This window comes from Alnus glutinosa, chromosome 13 (assembly GCF_958979055.1).
Source record: "Alnus glutinosa chromosome 13, dhAlnGlut1.1, whole genome shotgun sequence".
Taxonomy (NCBI): Eukaryota; Viridiplantae; Streptophyta; class Magnoliopsida; order Fagales; family Betulaceae; genus Alnus; species Alnus glutinosa.
The window spans coordinates 14,000,186-14,020,191 of record NC_084898.1 but is presented as its reverse complement, the minus strand read 5'-3'; the positions used below and the strand labels follow the sequence as shown (position 1 = coordinate 14,020,191).

The 20,006-nt window shown below is 40.5% G+C and overlaps 1 protein-coding gene across 3 annotated transcripts in view; it reads left to right on the top strand.

Annotated features, from left to right (window-relative positions):
• Positions 1-20,006, top strand: part of LOC133853803 (polycomb group protein EMBRYONIC FLOWER 2-like) — a 65,141-nt gene that overhangs the window by 35,662 nt on the left and 9,473 nt on the right. For 2 of the 3 annotated variants that reach the window (XM_062289832.1, XM_062289831.1), the window contains exons 5-12: positions 233-292; positions 415-467; positions 1,097-1,150; positions 1,233-1,292; positions 6,577-6,623; positions 6,722-6,855; positions 17,850-18,123; positions 18,997-19,045. In XM_062289832.1, the coding sequence (XP_062145816.1) occupies positions 233-292; positions 415-467; positions 1,097-1,150; positions 1,233-1,292; positions 6,577-6,623; positions 6,722-6,855; positions 17,850-18,123; positions 18,997-19,045 (731 nt within the window). The remainder of the gene's footprint in view (positions 1-232; positions 293-414; positions 468-1,096; positions 1,151-1,232; positions 1,293-6,576; positions 6,624-6,721; positions 6,856-17,849; positions 18,124-18,996; positions 19,046-20,006) is intronic. The other variant, XM_062289833.1, reaches the window with a different exon arrangement.

Sequence of the window (20,006 nt, the reverse complement as noted above, 5' to 3'; positions counted from 1 at the left end):
TAAGTCCGTTTTTTTCTCAAAACTCAGGTACCATCTGCGATACGAATTGAAACTCAGGTATAAAAAAATAAAGTTTTCAAAACTCAGGTACTAATAAGGTATTTAATCCTTTATTTTAAATGGTTTTGCTTGGGTGCATATTTAGTGACACTCATACAAATAAAAACAATTGCTCTCTTCTATCATTTATAAACTTTGCTTTATGGTTTAGACTGAATTTTTCCTTTTTTAGTTTATCCTAGTATGTATGGATGCCTTGAGAAATCAAAAGAAACTGATATTAAAGTGACTGGTAATAATTCTTTCTTAATTTCTCATGTGTATATACTTCGTATTTATAGACATTGATCATCTGGTACTCAAATTTGATTCTAGTTTGATGCTAACTATTTTGTGTTTCTTTTCAACATGCAGTAACTGAGGACTTCTCTTGTCCATTTTGCTTGATGGAATGTGCAAGCTTTAAGGTGGATGTCCATTTGGGTTGTGTTTCTATTTGATATTCTGTTTATTATCTCAAAGGGTAACAGAAAGTATTAAATGTCCAGTTTTGCTAGAGGTCGAAGGAAATAAATCCCTTCAATTTGAGTGTAGGGGACAATTCACTAGTAGAAACTTTCTTATTGTTGTTTGCATTAATATGTTTCCAATGTTGATTTTCATATGAACGTTCATTTATGCCCATGCCAAAGCTTATTTTTCCCATGATTTCCACAATGCTTAATTGACTACAGTTGCGGATTATTTATTGTACTTATGCAATTATTATAAATTGAAATTACCATATGCTTGAGAATTATTTATTGAACTTGTGACATTAAAAATTGAAATTAGCATCTGATTTGTTTGTGATGTGATATGACAGTTATTTATATTGGTAGGAACTGTCATATTAACATCATGTGCATATTTTTCTTTCAACAAATAAGTGCCATCTATTTTTTTCCCATGATTATATCTTGGGCTACCATTTCAGTCATATAGATTTAGTTTTATTTTATTTTTTTATAGTGCTATTTGTTGCTTTAGTTTCTTAAAAGTATTATTTAGTAATTTTTTTGACTACTAAGAATAACACCTTCATTTTTGTTTGCAGGGTCTGCGGTATCATTTGTGTTCTTCACATGACCTATTCAACTTTGAGTTCTGGGTTGGTAATTTAGAAATATGTAGTCACTTTTGTGCTTATTCAACACTTCTGGAAATGTTGTCAAGAAACATATGTTTTGTAGGTAACTGAAGAATATCACGCAGTGAATGTCTCTGTGAAGATTGATATATTGGGATCTGAGGTAATAACATTATTTTCATCTGGGACATATTCTAGACACCCTTCTTTTCAAGGTTGATTTGCTTGTTTTCTTTATTAGAGGACAAGAACTACTGGTAAGGAACTAGGCAGGTTACCTGTTTACTGACTTCCAATCTTGATGAAAGGATATCTCTTTCTTAGTGACCCATTAGAGGGTGTGTTATGATGTCTTATTTGTATGTGGATAACTGAGGAGCACTGGAGTTGCCATCTTCTCTAGGATTTATTTATTTTTGATAAGTAAGAAAACTTTATTAAAAAAAAGATTAAGGTGCCCCTAAGTACATAGGAAGTATATACAGGAACAACAAAAACTAACCCGTAAAAGCCCACAACAACACCAAGGCCCCAGAAAATGAAAAAACCAAGAACAAACTACAAAAGTACCCAACTAAGAACAAGACTACCCACTACCCGTCGAGGCACAACAAGTCTACAACATGTGTGCCTTGCCTTTCCTACGCCTAAAGGGATTTTTCGCGTCACCATAACTGATGAAGCTATGCAAATTCAGAAGCTTCATTTTTCCTATAGACTTCTGGCGCGCAATCAATCAACTGGAATTCCTCTTCCATGGCATCCTGAATAGCCATGGCCTCCTCCCCAAAATTCCCATCCATCGCCCAATTTAAGGGCAAACCATCCCAATAATCTTCTTCCTCCTCCCACACCATAATCTCTCCGTTATGATCAAAACCGATTGGCCAATTCCGGGATTGGGAGAAACCATTTAAACAACCACTCACAGGGGAGGAAGGACCTGCCACCCCGCCATTGTTGACCTCCTGAAGCGACACGGGAGGGACTGAAATTATCGGGGGAAGATTGAGAAATCCCTTCTTAAAAAGGCCCTGATTCACTAGCGTCTCTGACTTCTTCATTGCAGGAGGCTTGGCCAACTTTTCCGCTGGCGGCTTCGCAACTGTGACCCTCTTATCAGTGTAGCCATTGTTGACCTTCTCTAGGATTTATTCTGCCCATCATGTTATACCTATCTTGGCCTTTTGGATAAGATCGAGTATATATGCTGATTCATGTTTATATATTTATTTATGAACTTATATGAGTACATTATAGATGCTGGAAAAACATGAAGGAAAAAGGACAACTACAAGAACCCACTCAAAACACAATAAACATCGAACTTTGGTACTAGCCGAACCAAAATCACATCCAAACACAGCAAAGCTTCAAGCTTTGTGATCAAGAACCACAAACCACAACCTAAATACCACCAAACAATCTCTGAGAACCCAACATAATCCCAAAGTTCACACCTTTAAGGTCAAGGATCTGAACTCGCCTCAGGACAATGAACAACTAAACAAGAGCAAAAAGAAAGGATAAATAACTCACCATTCTAAGGAAATTCACCTAAGGGATACAAAGTTGGAAACCCGCTCACCACTTCAAGAGAACCACCACGAGATACATATGCAAATCCATGCTCACTACTCGATGGAAGTCACTCTAACATACAACGGCTTCCTAATTGACATCTTGAGCTAATCAACAACTCAACCACCCTTCTAGGCATCACCCATTCTACACAAAAAAGATGGAAGATCGAAACACACAATTCTCTAGCCATTTCACAGTGGAGAAGAAGGTGATCTATGGTCTCCCCGCTCCTCTTGCACATGTAACACTAATTATGGAATGGGCAATTTTGATAGAGGACATTAACTTGGGTTTGAATCATGCGGTGAAATATCTGAAAAACAGAGGATACCTCATTTTTATCTTTTAACAATAGACCCATATGATTCGAGAAAGGTCATCAATAAAAGATACAAACCACTGATGACTAGATAAAGAGACCACCCGTGAAGGACCCTAAACATCAGTGTGAACTAGAACAAAAGGCGCATTGCTTTTGGTTATACTAGGAGAGAATGACACCAGATGATGTTTACCAAGTTCACAAGTTTCACACTGAAACTTAGAAACATGATTATGCAAAAATAAGGAAGGAAACGTTTGATGCAATAACAAGAAAGAAGGATGCCCTAACTGCTGATGCCAAAGTCAAATTCTTGTTGCAGAGTCATCTGACCGAATGGTGTGATAAGCTTGTGTGAGTCGGCCTAGTGTGGGCTGAGAATCTAGATAGTACAAATCATCTCTTAAGCCTTGTGTGTGATAATCTTGTGCCGGCCTTGTCCTGCCTATGACTAGGTCTTGAAAAAACAATAATTAGAACAAAAAACTCTAACAATTTAACTCATGGGTAATACGAGCAATGGACAATAAATTGTTTGCAAAATCTGGTATATGAACAGACAACAATGACATAGAAGGTGAGACAGAAATGGAGCCTTTACTAGACACCGATGATTGAGAGCCATTGGCAATTCTAACCTTTCCCTGCTTGAACAAAGATTATAAGAAGAAAACATGGAAGATATACCACTCATGTGAAGCCCTTGAGTCAATGATCCAAAAATCATCAGATAGAGTAGCAGATGTATTCAGAGTTGTGGTCAAATGACCTGTATGGGCAAGGAAGAGGATGCAGTAACAAATGTTTCCAGCTGAGACATAAGCAAACAAAGTGTGTCTACCTCTTCCTTGCTAAAACACCAACAAATGTTTCCATTCATGACATAAGCCGACGAAGTGTAGCTACCTCTTCCATGATAAAAATACCAGCATCAACAGAAGTAGAAATGCAATCGTGTGGAAAAATTCTTCTCTACCATAGATGTATGATTGGCTTGAGGCCTGAGTCCACCTCCTGAATGAACCCTTTGACTCCTTGTAGGACGACCACGAAATCTCCAACAAGTTTGCTGACATCTTGAACCTCGTGTGGAGAATTGGATTCTCACTATGGGAGTGACCCTGACTCAATGCCCTTTTTTGTGTTTTTTTGAGGTCTGACTCGTTTCTAACATCATGAGTTCAGACATCCTACCAAATAGTTCAAACACATAACACTTGGGCTCAAGAGAGATAAAAGAATAGGAAAAGGAAACACTAGAACTCAACCATCAAGAAAACAAAGGCAAAACAACATTCTTGTTTTTTTTTTGAATCACTACTTGCCTCAAAAGCTTAAGCGAATAGGAAATGATTAATTTAATATTTTAATTTATATTCTAACACTTCTATCATTAGAATGTCGTCAAATCAAGTCTTTTTCTAAGAACTCTTCCCAAACATAATCATCTACCATCCTTTTGTTCTCATAAACACAAAATATTTCCTCCTATACTACCATGTCAATAGGAGAAACATGGAAGTACTCTTCCTCTGAAAGAAAAGAGTGACTCTTCCTTGAAATTGGATTATGAGGAATTCCATTGAACACTATTGAGACAACTCCATCAACACTTGTATCTTGGATGTTATCAACTGAATGGAAACTTTCATCAAACATCTCAAATGCATGCATCCAAGTTTTGAACAATTTCTTGACTAGATAACAAAGAAATTACCTCTTCATTATCATCGTTCGAGTCGCTATCAAATATCGGTGGAGAATCCCATTCTTTGGTATACTCTTCTTCATTTTGATCATTCTCCATAAATTTTTCATCATGAGGACAATCTGAAAATTCATCACTTGACATACTATTACTTGAGTTGGCATCATGACTCAAGGACTCATAGCGTGCTGGATGACTTTGGAGGTGTTGCATTTGCCTTGAGTCTTAGTGCTCTAGCCTGTTGGATTTGACGAAGTTGCTTCTTTAAATCTTCCACTTAAGCAACTTGAAAATCATACCCGCAATTTTCTCGCTCAAAATCCAGCAAAAGGTTATCACGACCTCGATTGGTGATGTAGCATAGGCTTAATGGATCGCAAAAATAACAATACTAGACTCACAACTCTTCCAAAAACCAAGAACAAATCAAGAATTTGAGGTAGGATAGATAGAAACCACTCATTGAGTGTTTCTTATTGAAAACCAATGAATAATAAAGAAAAGCTATGACCAAGGCCGTTTATAACAAATATTTATAGTATCTAAACTTCTAACCCTACTAAAACACTGAAATAAAGTCCGTTCTGTCGAATGGATGTGATTGCTTCAGGATGAGTAAGTGTCCCCGTCTTAACAACGTGATTTCATCAGGACCCGTTGCTGAAGGGGTAGCTAATGAGCCTTTATGGGGTTCCTTTCAAATTGAGCTTGTTAGGACGGCTTTTTGACGAGGCTCTCGGGTGGCCTTAATATTTCTTCTTTAATGACCTGGTCAGGACGCTAAGCTGACAAGATTGCTGACGAGGCTCTCGGATCTCCCGATTGAGCAGCTTGTTAGAACCCTTCATAAGACTGTAGCTGACGGCGCTCTCGGATCTCTTTTCCGAATCCTTCCTAACAAGCTCATCAGGACATGTTTTGGACCTCGTCCTGATATGTCTTCTGCAGATTTCTTCATAAAATTGAATGGAGTTTGGTCTACATCAATCTGATGCCAAAGAAACTCGAGGGAAAAAAGGACAACGGCAAGAACCGACTCAAAATACAATAAAATCTAAACTTTTGTACTAGCAGCACCAGAATCACAACCAGCACAACAAAGCTTCAAGCTTTGTCTCCAAGAAACACAAGCCACAACCCAAATACCACCAAGCAACCTTCAAGATCCCAACATAACCCCAAAGTTCACAACTTTAAGGTTAAGGATTTCAAACCGCCCAAGAACAGCGAAGAACCGAACAAGAACAACAAGAAAGGATAAATAACTCACTGCCCTAAGGAAATCCACTCAAGGGATAGAAAGTTGAAAAACTGCTCATCACTCCAAGAGACCACCATGAGATACAGATGCGAATCTACATTCACCACTCCATGGAAGTCACCAAGAGATATAGATACAATGCATGCTCATCCCTTGAGACATTTACCTTGAGATATAGATGCGAACTGCGCTCACCACTCGGAGGTGAAAGCTAAGAGATACAAAAACACATGTAAGAACTCCTTCTCTAAGCCAAACCCTAAACTTTTCATAACTTAAACAACTTGTTCAAGAAGACTCATAAACATGTCTTTTATAGGCCACATCATTGAAGTTTTTGCAAAGCAACAAAAAGACCAAAATAACCTCAAAATAAGACAAGCAACAAAATACCAAAATAACCTTAGAACAAGGGCACTCCCGTGTTATTATGTCTCATATGTTGTTGGCGTGCCAAAATTTATGCATTTTAATGCAACTTTACTCCATATGTGACCCTAACTATTTTTCAATAGAAAAAAAAAAGGTTCCTTTCCAACTATCATATCACGTGAAAATGTTTCTCTGTACAGACTGTAGCTGCTGGGGTGGAGCCAAAATTGCAAACATTCTTGTTTTGGTCTGCTTTTATATCTTTGGGAACGGCTTACAGCTTCTGTTTGAATCCATTTTGTTTGTTACTGGGAGTTGAAAAGATCAATTGAATTGTATGTACAGCTCACGGCCACGAAAGCTTAGGCGAAAGGACCTTGATGAAAATGAAAAGCGTGTTAATATACTGTTCCTCGAGATGGACTCACCTAGACCAGCCGGGGAAGGCATACGCAAGGGATTTTTGGAGAAGGATGATGGTAAATTTATTTATTTATTTTTGTCTTTTGTATTGGTGAATGATGATTTTAATAGATATTTTCTTATAAAAATGAATAATAATAATATTAATAATAATCCATTTTTAGTATTCATATTACAACTTGTAACCACCCTCGCAGGGAAAAAATGAAGTATGTATTAGACCAGATATATCTTTATCACCTGATAAAGATAAATCTGTCTAGAATATTAAACTAAAGCTTAGTTTTGGTTTATGCATATTATCTCGGCAATCATCTAGTACAAGTTGTAAGTTGTATAGCTTTAGGATTCTACTTCTTTGCTATGTTATGGATAAACACAACGATAAAAATTCGGAAATTCGGAAATTGGTGTATCTTCCTTCCCTTGTTGCAAATAAGAATACTATTCTCAGAAAGTTTCCCGAGAAACAAACAGGAGAACAATAAGGTAGATCGGAGATGTAGTTTTGTGGTTTGGTCGTCTTAGTACTGGGGGTTTCGTAGATGGAGAAGAATTTCTTAGTGGAGTCAAAGTCCTTCACGTTCTCGGTGGTGGGTGGGGCATCGACGTTGAGGGTGGAGGAGAAGAGGAAAAATTTCCTGGGTGTGATTTTGTTGAATGCGCAGAGCTCCGAATGGCTTGCGTCGATGATGGAAGAGTTGTTGGGTCTCCCGGCAGAGCAGGAGCTTGTTAAATCGTTCAGAGAAGGTTCGAAGGTCCTTATTGCTCGGAGAGGGGGGAATAAAGCTGGGCACTTTTTAGAGGTGTCAACGTTCGGCTTGGGTGGTCGGAAGGGGTACATTGTTATCCCCGAGGGACGTAGAGGGTGGGGATGGCTTAAATTTTCCGACGAGCTGAGAAAGGTTGTTGTTTTTTTCTCAGCCTCGTCGGGTGGCGAGCTCGGCTCCTCTTCTACATCGGAGAAGAAGGTTGTGGAGGATGATCGGCCGACTCTGGGCTTGGCTCCAAAGTGGATGGGGCCCTCCTTTGCAGAGATTTTGAGGTCGGACCCGACCACCGTTGCTGAGACGATGCCTATAGCGGGTGATGGTCGGTCCTGGTTAAGGGTTTCGTTGGCGACTCCATGTGAGATTGATCTCCTTTCGGCGGTGCAGCATACAGAGGCTGATCCGAGATTGGCGGTGGATTGCTTTTCTCTGGAGCAGAACACGCTTGATCTGTTGGTCAAAGACCAGCCTGGAAGTCCGCAGGGTAAGGGTTTGAAATTTGAAAAGGCGAGAACGCGGACGTGGCGTAAGTTGGGTCCCGGTTTTTGTTTGGTTTTGGGCCGGGCTGTGAGGAGAGTCCTGACTCGGTATGCCGGGTCGGGGCTTTTTCGAAAAATTTTAGGTTGTCGCGTGGCTCGTTTCATGCGGAAACCTAATGTTTCCAGTCCGCCGCCAACATCGCCGGTGACGACAACGGAGGTGTCCTCTGGGTTGGTTCTGAATCGGACTCCAAATGGGGATTCAGAGGATACAGCGTTGGGAGCAAAAAAGGGAGCGAGTCCAGGTTCTACGGGTTTTGTTGGGGTTTCCCCTAGGCCGGAGCCACCGTCGGTGGCTGATGCTGGGTTTATTTCTGGAACGGAGTCTCCTTCAGGGGGTGAGTCGAGCAGGTCCCAGGTAATTCCGGCGGTTTCTAGCTGGAATCCAGCCTCCCACCTGTTCGGTTTCCCCCCTTCTCCGGCGCCGGATCTGGGTTTTCCGGCGGCTACTACTGTCTCTTTTAATTTCACTCCTTTGGGAAAGCTTCAGATTCCTAAATCTCTTCCGGTTACACCGTCTATTGCTGGAGCAGATATTTTAGGTGAGAAGCTGCGTTCTCCCCTCCCTGTGGCAGTTTCTTTGCCTTTTCAGTGTTATTACAGGAGGGCGAAAAAATTGAGGGAAAAGCACTCTGTGAAATGGACTGATGAGCTAATTTCAGATTCTTTGGAAGCCGTTAAGATGTCAGTTGGATACGTTGACAAGAGTGTTACTGGTGCAAAGCCGCCAGCTGAGAAGGCGACAAAGCCTTGTGCTACGAAGAAGTCAGTGACGCAAGTGAATCAGGGCTTTTTTAGAAAGGGGTTTCTCAACCTACCCCCGATTCCTGTCCCTTCCGTAGAGCTTCAGGAGGTCAACAAGGGCGATCATAACGGTGAGATTGTGGTGTGGGAGGAGGAGGAAGATGACTACTGGGATGGTTTGCCCTTAGATTGGGCGATGGATGGGGATTTTAGGGAGGGGGCTTTGGCTGTTCGGGAAGCCATGGAAGAGGAGTTCCAGGTTTTTGCGCGCCAGAAGTATAAAGGAAAAAGGGAACTTCTAAATTTGCAGAGTTCCATCAACTATGGTGACGCGAACTATCCCTCTAGGCGTAGGAAAGCTGGTGGGAGGATTTGTCAGGGATCGGATATGGGTTCGGAGTTGGTTTCGGTTCCGGATCCCGATCTTGTCACCGAATCTTCTCATTTTCCTCTTCCGGTTTCTTCTTTGGCTTCCTCAGAGGCGGGTCGTGGGTCTGAGAATTCTGCTGTGGGTTCACAAGTTTCCATTGAGATGGGCTCGCCGGAAGGGAGGATTCTTCCTTCCTCCTCCCTGGAAGAACCCACCTCCAAGCCTTTATGTAAAGGGAGGAAGCCAAAGCTATCTCCTTTGGAGTTGTCTATGGCATGCTCTTCGTATTTCGGGGAAAAGGGGGATAGAACTATGGCTTTCCTCTCTGCCCTTGATGAGGAACATAGGCGATGGGATATGATTGAAGATTGTGAGCTTTAGGGGCTTAGGGTTGGGTTGTTTTGTGGGTTGTTCCTTATCGGGTCGGTTGTGAGGCTGTTGCTTCTTGTATACTCCGTGTGTACTAGGGGCGCCTTACGCTGTCTTCTAATAAAATTGCAATTACTTATCAAAAAAAAATGGATAAACACAACTATTGTACAGTTCTACTAAAGGACTAACTCTATTGTTATTATAACAGAACATCACTGCCATATAGTTTTAGTAGGCAGAATTATCAAAACAGTTCTAAATTCTATATGGTATCAGAGCCATCTCAAGACTAACGACTATGGCCACTCCAACCTCTGAAACCGAACCCTCCACTCAAACCTCACCCCCTCTTTCAATCCTTACCCCTTCCGCAACACCAACAACACTTCAGAATGTGCATCATCATGTTTATGAAAAACTCAATCAAGATAGCTACATTTTATGGCACTTTCTTATGGTCCCCTTCGTAGAGGGACAAAATCTCTTTGGGTATGTCAATGGAACACATTCACGACCCCCTCAGCTTATTCCTGACTCCACATCCGGCCTCCTTGTTGCAAATCCAGCTTCTCAAACTTGGTATCATCAAGACAAAATGATCTTCAGTGCCATCATCTCCACCTTATCTGTTGAAGCCTTACCCCATGTCATTGGTCTTTCCACTTCCTGGGAAGTATGGCTCACCTTGGAGACTCTTTTTTCCGTTCAATATCAGTTCAGAATCCTGCAACTCAAGCAACAATTGGCTACCTTAAAGAAAGGGGCTCTATCAATCTCCGCTTATTATCAAAAAGTGTAGGGATTCTCCCACCTCTTAGCTGCAGTTGGAAAACCCATTGAAGCCTCAAAGCTTGTCTTCATCATCCTTGCTGGTCTTGGTCCAGAATATGATCCTCTTGTAACCTCTGATGACCACACACCAAGACTCCATCTCTCTCAATGAACTCTATGGTTTTATGCTCTCTTATGAGATGCGTTTAGAGCAACACAAATCCGCAATTGATTTGTCTATTAGAACAGTGCTCTCCATTGTTGTTTCTGCAGGTTGGGCCATTCATCAAGTTGATGTAAGCAATGCCTTCCTCCCTGGCAACCTCCAAGAAACTGTGTATATGGCACGACTTCCTGGTTTTCAGCATCCTTCACACCCTATGGCTGTTTGAAAATTGCACAAATCCTTATATGGCTTAAAACAAGCACCAAGAGCATGGTTTTCAAGACTAAGTAGACGGCTTCTAGAACTGCATTTCAAAAGCTCCAAGGCTGATTCATCCCTATTTATCTACAATGCTCATGGGATTCAAATTTTTGTGTTGATTTATGTTGATGATATAATCATCACAAGTTCACACACATGAGCTATTTCTAGACTGATTCATGATCTAAATTCATCATTTGCTCTAAAAGACCTTGGACCTTTACATTTCTTTTTAGGTGTTGAAGCCACTTGGCAATCTGATGGCCTCCATCTCTCTCAACAAAGATACATTCTTGATCTTCTAAAGAAGACCAATATGGACCTTGCCAAGCCTATCTCCTCTCCAATGTCCTCCTCCACAACTCTTAGCAAGTTTGAAGGATCTACAATTATAGACACTGCACTTTATCGCAGCACTGTCGGATCACTACAATACCTTTCTCTTACTTGTCCAGACATCGCCTTTGCTGTAAACAAGGTATCTTAGTTTATGCAAGATCCACGAGAACCTCACTGGATTGCTGTCAAGCGCATCCTGCACTACTTGAAGGCCACTATTGAATACACCATCTGGTTATTGTGTCTTTCTGAGTAAAAATCTGATCTCCTGGAGTTCAAAGTGACAAAATATTATGTGAATGGCTCCTTAATTTAGCCTTGAGTTCTGTGTATTATATAGACTTTACAAGGATGCTATACATGGAAAGGAAATAAGGTCCCGCATGATTCTAGCCCTATACATGTAAACTATAATCTGTCAAATATATATGCTAACTATACAAAATAATAAATGGAGAAATAAGGAAACAATCGTGGGCTAAAAATAAGGAAACAAGAAACAATTATGGACAGCTGTGCTGTCCATTGACAGCCCCCCTCAAATTGATGCAGGGTGATCAACAAGCATCAATTTGCTACTTAGGAAGCAATGTCGATGACGAGTGAGAGCCTTGGTGAAGATATCTGCAATTTGTAGATCAGTGAAAATATGTGGAAGAGTGATAATACGAGCTTCAAAGGCTTCCCGGATAGAGTGACAGTCCACTTCAATATGCTTGGTTCGCTCATGATAGACAGGATTGGCCGTGATCTGAATAGCACTGGTATTATCGGCATGTAGAGGTGTAGGGTCGGTCTCAGAAAAATCTAACTCAGCAAGCAAACCGCGAAGCCAAATAATTTCTGAACAAGCAAGAGACATTGCGCGGTACTCAGATTCTGTAGATGACTTAGAGACTCTGTCTTGCTTCTTACTTTTCCAGGAGATCAAGGCATCACCTAAGAACACACACCAACCAGTGATGGAGCGACGAGTATCCGCACAACCAGCCCAATTAGCATCACTATAAGCGGCAAGACGAGTAGAATTGCTGGCAGGGAAGAATAAGCCACTGGCAGAAGTACCGTGAGCATAGCGTATGATCCTACGGATAGCAGTCAAATGTAGATGACGGGGAGTTTGAAGGAACTGGCTGACTTGCTGGACAGCAAAAGAAATGTTCGGTCTAGTAATGGTGAGATAAACGAGGCTACCCACCAACTTTCGGTATAAACTGGGATCAACAAGTCGCCCTCCTCTTTGCGAAGCTTGACATGTAATTCCATGGGAGTATCAACAGAAGGAGCCTCTTGAAGACCAGCTGTAGCCACCAAGTCACTAGCATACTTATGTTGATTGAGGGAAATGCCGGAGGGACCACGATACACCTCAAGACCAAGAAAATATGTGAGAGACCCAAGATCTTTCATATGAAAGGACTCCAAGAGATGAGTTTTGAGCTGGTTAAGTAAAGTGGAATCGGAACCAGTGATCACAATATCATCAACATAAACCAATAGAAGAACAATACGCATGTCGGATTTCCAAAGAAACAAGGAAGTGTCATACTTGCTCTGCTTGAATGAAAATTGTAATAGTGCGGAATTTATCAAACCAGGCCCTCGGAGCCTGTTTAAGACCATAAAGAGAGCGACGAAGCTTACACACATGTGAAGTCGGAGAGGGAAACAATCCTGGAGGTGGCTTCATATAAATACACTCTTTAATATCCCCATGAAGAAAAGCATTTTTAACATCCATCTAATGTAGGGGCCAATCACTGGAAGCAGCAAGGGCGAGAATCGTATGAACAGTAGTCATTTTAGCCACTGGAGCAAAGGTCTCTTCATAATTGACACCATACTCCTGATTATTCCCAAGAGCAACAAGCCGAGCTTTGTAACGGTCCAAACTTCCATCAGATCGAACTTTGACTGAGTAAACCCCATTTGCATCCCAGAGGCACAATAGTAGGAGGACAAGGCTCAATGTCCCAGGTGTGATTGGCCTCTAGAGCGGCAATTTCTTCCTGCATAGCGTGTCGTCAACAATCATGCTTGGTAGCATGTGAGTAGCAGGTGGAGATATCAAAATTGGCCAATGTAGCAGTAAGAGCTGAAATAGAATTGCCAGAACTGGAAGAAGGAAATCCATACTTATCCGGAGTGACAGACACTCGAGAAGAGCGACGAACCAAAGACATAGGAGGTGCTGCCACTGACTGAATCTGGAGCATGGTAGGATCAGATACCGGGTGAGCCACCGGAAGAGACTGTGGGCGGGAGCGTCTTGTATACACAATACCTAGTTTAAATCGTGAACTGACGGGAGGAAGATCTGAGAGCTGCTCCTCAAAGGAGGGAAGAACCACAGTAGAAGATGATGGCAGAGAGGACACGGGAAAGAAATGTTGGTTTTCAAAGAAAATAACATTCCTAGAAATGCGAGTACGATGTAAGATAGGATCATAGCAAACAAATCCCTTTTGACACACATTATATCCCAAGAAAGCACAATGAACAGATTGAGCAGATAATTTATGTCGCTCATGAGGAGGTAAATGAACAAAACATTCACAACCAAAAGTACGAAGGTTATCATAACTAGGTTGCTTAGCAAATAAGCGGAAGGGAGACTCCATATGTAGGACTTGAGAAGGTAAACGATTAATCAAGTGAGTAGCAGTTTTCATAGCCTCTACCCAAAACATGGACGGCACAGAGGATTCTAACAAGAGAGTACATACCACATCGAGGATATGACGATTTTTGCGTTCGGCTACTCCATTTTGTTGAGGAGTAGAGGGACATGAACGTTGATGAAGAATACCCTTAGACGCCAAGAAAGCCTGAAACTCAGTAGACAAATATTCGCCACCGAAATCGGTGCGTAATGTCTTAATAGAAGAAGAAAATTGATTGGCAACATACGCAAAAAACTCAGTGAAAATACGAAAGACCTCAGATTTAGAGCGAAGAAAGTAGACCCAAGTAAATCTGCTATGATCATCAATGAAAGTCACATAGTATTTAAATTTTTCAAGTGAACTCACTGGGGAAGGGACCCAAACATCACTATGGATAAGGTCAAAGCAGTGAGATGCCCGACTAGCATGCAAAGGGAAGGGAAGAATTTTGCTTTTACCAAGTTTGCAAGAAGCACACTCAAGAGAGAAAGAATAACGGTTTTTATTACCAAGTAAACCAGAGTTCAATACATGGGATAAGATCTGAGTATTGGGATGGCCCAAACGACGATGCCACACCATACTAAGATCGGAAACATTATTACAAGCAAAAGACTTAATAGAAGAAACTGGAGAAGAAACTGGAACAGGCAAAAATAGTGGAAACAAGCACCCCACTTTAGGTCCCTTCGCGATCTGCTCCCCCGTTACCTGGTCCTGCACAACACAACCATCACCAGAAAATTTAACATCACAATTGTTTTCAACTAATTGGCCAACAGAAATAAGATTTGTGGAAAGCTGAGGAGCAAGAAACACATCAGTGAGCGTAGAAGAGGCATCTCCGACAGCAGCTATTGGCAAAGAACTGCCATTGGCAGTCTGAATAACAGATTGACCATCATAGGGCCAAACATGACTCAAAGTGGTGTGAGTAGGAGTCATGTGATTAGAAGCTGCCGAGTCCACGTACCAGAGTTTAGGGGAATGGTTATCTTGAAACCCGATAAGGCCGAAATGAGAATCTGTCACCATTGCTGGAGTGCAGTAATCTGGTGCAGGAGGGGCAGGAACAGAGGACGCATCTGAAGGAGAGACAAGAACGGCAGGAGGCGTGGCAAGAACCGAAGTCTGAAATGCTTGGGCCGGACGATTCTGGGGACGAATACGACATTCTTTGATAATGTGACCCTTCTTCTTGCAATAAGAGCAGAATTTTTTAGGACAATTAGCAGCAATATGCCCAGATTCCTTGCAGCAGAAACACTGCAAGGTTCGAGAATGCATAGGTGGTCCAAGTCCTTGGGTAGAGAAGGCCACAGTTGCAGGCCCAGAACTGCCATGAGATTGCTCCAAAATAGCTTGAGTACTAAGACATTCTTCGCGAAGTAACTCACCAAAACAAACATCAAGAGAGGGAACAGGAGATCGATTCAGTAAAGAGGAGCGAACAGATTCATATTCTGGACGAAGTTTCATAAGAAACTGATCACGCTGGGTAGTGGCGTGAAGAGTCTGAATAGTGGAAAGGGCAGCAACAGGAACTTCTGCGGTAACCAAGGTAGCATATTCTTGCCAAAGAGTCAAAAATGCTGAGTAATAGTCTTGGATGGAAAGACTACCATGCTGAAACATGGCAATTGCATGTTCTAATTGAAAGCGACGAGCATCATTATCCTGATGATAAACCTTCTTCAAATAAGCCCACATGGCTTTAGCAGAGCGATGGGGCCGCAAGTGGGTGACAATATGAGACTCCACCGAACCAAGAAGCCAGGACATGATGCGTGCATCAAGCACAACCCAGGACGGAGAAGACCCGTCAGCCTTTGATTTTTCAGAAGTGGACGATGGTTCAACATCCGTGCCATCAATATGACCCCAAAGTGCTTTGCCCTTGAGAAAAAATTCAAACTGAAATGCCCAGGTAGCATAATTGGTGCCTGTAAACTTAACACACACAGGAGCAGAATCCATAGAGAATAAAGAGAACCCGAGACAAATCAAAGGGCCCAAAAAGACTGTGTTGTAATGTAGAGAAGTCGAAAAAGAACAAACCAAAGGAGAGGATTGCCGAGAAATCCACCGAGAGTGACAGACTGCACTGTTGCACGGAAGTGATCGAGAAAAACCACCAATACCTCAAACAGAGGCTGCCGAAATCACCAACACAAGCTGTAGAAGACTGTTCCGAGGGACTTGGAGTGAGAGGATTGTGCTGAGAGTGACAGACCACTGTGCCGAGAAACCGAGAACCGAGAAGAAGGAAAAAAAATGCAGGGAAAGGAAAACTTAGCAATTGGGCTCTGATACCATGACAAAATATTATGTAAATGGCTCCTTAATTTAGCCTTGAGTTCTGTGTATTATATAGACTTTACAAGGATGCTATACATGGAAAGGAAATAAGGTCCCGTATGATTCTAGCCCTATACATGTAAACTATAATCTGTCAAATATATATGCTAACTATACAAAATAATAAATGGAGAAATAAGGAAACAATCGTGGGCTAAAAATAAGGAAACAAGAAACAATTGTGGACAGCTGTGCTGTCCATTGACACAAAGAAGCAGCCCACTGTGTCACGTTCAAGTACGGAGTCCGAGTACAAAGCTCTTGCAAATGCCTCTGCTGAACTGATTTGGATTCAATCTCTTTTTAGTGAACTTCGAGTCTCACTTCCGCGTACACCAATCTTATTTTGTGATAACATTGGCGCTACTTATCTCACATCCAATCCAATCTATCATGCGTGTACAAAGCACATTGAGATAGACTATCACTTTGTTCGGGATCAAGTTGCTGATAAATATCTAGAGGTCCCATTCATTTTTGGGAAAGATCAACTCGCGGATGTTCTAACTAAGCCGCTTCCTTCAAGCATGTTTCTTCACCTTACTTACAACCTCAACGTTAGGTTACCTACGTCGAGTTTGAGGGGGCGTATTAGACCAGATATATCTTTATCACCTGATAAAGATAAATCTGTCTAGAATATTAAACTAAAGCTTAGTTTTGGTTTATCCATATTATCTCGGCAATCATCTAGTACAAGTTGTAGAGCTTTAGGATTCTACTTCTCTGCTACGTTCTTGATAAACACAACTATTGTACAGTCCTACTAAAGGACTAACTCTATTGTTATTATAAAAGAACATCACTGCCATACGGTTTTAGTAGGCAGAATTATCAAAACAGCTCTAAATTCTATAGTATGAGCATAAACTAGCCTTTTTAAAGTAGTTGTAACATCTGCTGAGAATGTTGTAGGCCTCATAATTTTCCTTTAAAGTTTTGAAATTTTTGGGTGGAAAAGGAAGGTTCAATAAAATATTCTTGGCTCATTTCCTACAAATCACTTGTTGATCAAGGGAAACTTAAGTATGCTTCTTCTCTTTATGTTTCTTCCTCTTGTTCCCCTGCTACAGAGCTTGGTGCTAAAATAGTCTTGAATTATATGTCTATGTAATCATGCTGGAGTCGTGGAATACGTCTAGGATTGTTACAACATGGTTTTATACCAGCAGTCCTTAGGACCTGTGTTGGCATATCTGGCTGGTAAAACAATTGATAGCAGGCTATGAACAGTGTCTCATTTTAGACTTGAACGTCTTATGTTGAGTTTGGAATGATTTTAGATCTGCCATCAACATATGTACTATCAGCTGATTGAAATAATAATTATTCTAAAATGATTGAGTTTCCTTCATTTAAACTTCTTCACTACTGCAAGATGGTCACTTTTAGATCATTTGATAATGACTGCTACTGCCTAGTCAAAGCCAAGCTCAAAGTTTACCGCGCAACAATCCATGACATTTTGATTGAATCTGAAATTGGGTTGATTTAGGTCCTTGTAGATCCACGCTGGGTTTACTGTGCTGATAGCTACTTAGAGAAGGTTAGATTAAAAATTACAAGCCTCATTTCTTCTTTTAAATATTTTGATGCGTAGCACAATTGCAATATACGTTTGGACAAAGATTACCTTTTGGTTCCATCTTCATATGTCTTTTCCGTGGAATACTGAAACTTAATTCGTGGATCAGATGTTCAATCCAGTAAAGGTGAGAAGGTTTCCAAGTCATTCCCCAGTGAAAAAGAAATGCTGAATGGAAGGGTTGGAGGAAACTATGGTCCTGATTATCCTGGTGCCACTGGGTGCATAGAGCGCGTTGCGTCCAGTTCTAATGTTCCTGGTGTTTCAATTGCCATGGCTCAATCTTCTGGGGACCCTGAATGTGTTAAATCGCTATCTGGAAGTGATCCTACAGTGCCTGCTAAAGCAAGGAAATTAAGCATGGAGCGGTCAGACCCTAGAAAGTATGTTCACCAACACTGTTTTATGCCTAGTATATTTCCAATCTTCCATAGCATTACAAATACTTCCTTTTATATTACTCCTATTTTGGTTTTGAGAACTGGGTGTCTATCTTGTATACTTTCCATGTACTAGGGTTATGCCCCTTTACTGCACTTTCTTTTTCAATGACTTTTTTTTTTTTTTTAATTTCTATTTCATCATCATTTTTCCTTCTAGAAGACTTCAATTTAGAATCCACCTCAGCCCTAAGCCTTCACCATTTAACAAAACTTTGGAAGTGTTGGAATTTATGGCCCTTGTTTGGTAATTGACATGCCTTTACAGAGTAGTGGGTTATTAGTTTTGAAATTATAAAAAGTGATAGATGTGATATAAAGTAAAAAGTGTTTTTATAAAAAAGTGAAAACTTTTTGTATTGTAGTGAATTTTTTATTTGAATAGTAAAAAAAAATTATTGATGTGATATAAAAAGTGAAAAAAGTGAGAATGTTTTGATGTCGATTGTTATTGAAAAATGTGAAGAAGTGAGAAAAAAATGCATGAACTGTGCCAGAGCACTAGTCTGGCCTGTTCAGAGTGTTGCCAAACAATGCCATGATCTTTTGTCTGGTTCTGGAAAAGTTGGAGGTTTTGGGTGTTGATTAATTTCCCCCTATTGCTTGTTTGTCTTAGCCATTACTTGAATTAAAATCCCACTTGTAATAATCATATACGCTCAACTTTTTGGATGTGCATTTACGGTAAGAAAAGTACTGAACTTCTGTATGCTTTACACTTACAGAGATTGTCTAGTGATTGTTGCCTTTGTAAGAAATCATTACTTTTGGGCCTGGTGACTTGTTTATGTGCTTTTCACATATTTGTTTTTCCAGCCGTGCACTCCTGCAGAAGCGACAGTTTTTTCACTCTCACAGAGTTCAGGTGATCACTGATTCTTAGACCTGTTTTAGATTTTTTTTCTCCCTTCATATATCTGCTTCTTTAATGTTTGAGTTATATGATATTGATTCACATCCCACTTGTTGCCAACTTGATTTTAGGATCTGCAAAGTATTATTGACACTAATAGCTTTATTATAGCTAACATTCAACTCGTAGCTTTTTTATTAGAGTAATGATTGAATACCACCTAAAGATACAACTTTTCACCACCTTGCCTATGTGGCAAGGTGGTCCCCCACTACTTTTTGAGTTTTTTTTATTTTTTAAAAATAAATTAAGGTAGGGGACCACCTTACCATATAGACAAGGTGGTGAAAAGTTGTATCTTTAGGTGGTATTCAATCATTACTCTTTTTATTATTTTGTCTATACAATTACCAGTGATATACAAAATAGGTTCTGGAGGACATCTTGTTGACAATTGAGGGGCTATATTTTTTTAATACCTTTGCTTTAATAAGGTTATGTTTACAATTTAGCCAGTGGATAACCTTTCTTATATACACATTTATTTAAATTTGATGTGTCAATGACCGAGTCATTAGCATAACAAAGATGCTTCTTCTCTTTTCTTGTTTCTTTTTTAATTTTTTTTGCTACATTTTTTTGGGGGTTTGCTTATCATGTTTTTGTTGTGAATGATTTTATATAATGCACTGTACACCTTCTTTCTGTCATATTTGCCTTTGAAAACAGTTCCTTTCTAGAATTCAACCCTCACAGACCTTGTTCTAAAATAAATGTATAATTTATATGCAAGTCAGATACATGTAAGGAATGGCTCATAAAAGTGACTAAATTTTGAAACCTTTGTCTTTTCTTTTTCTATGAGACAATAGTTTGGATTTTTGTTTGTGATTGCGTTCTGTGTTTGATGGGGGCATCAGACATGGTTCACTGCTCGCACGCATGTATGGATGTCGACGTCGGAGGATGACCC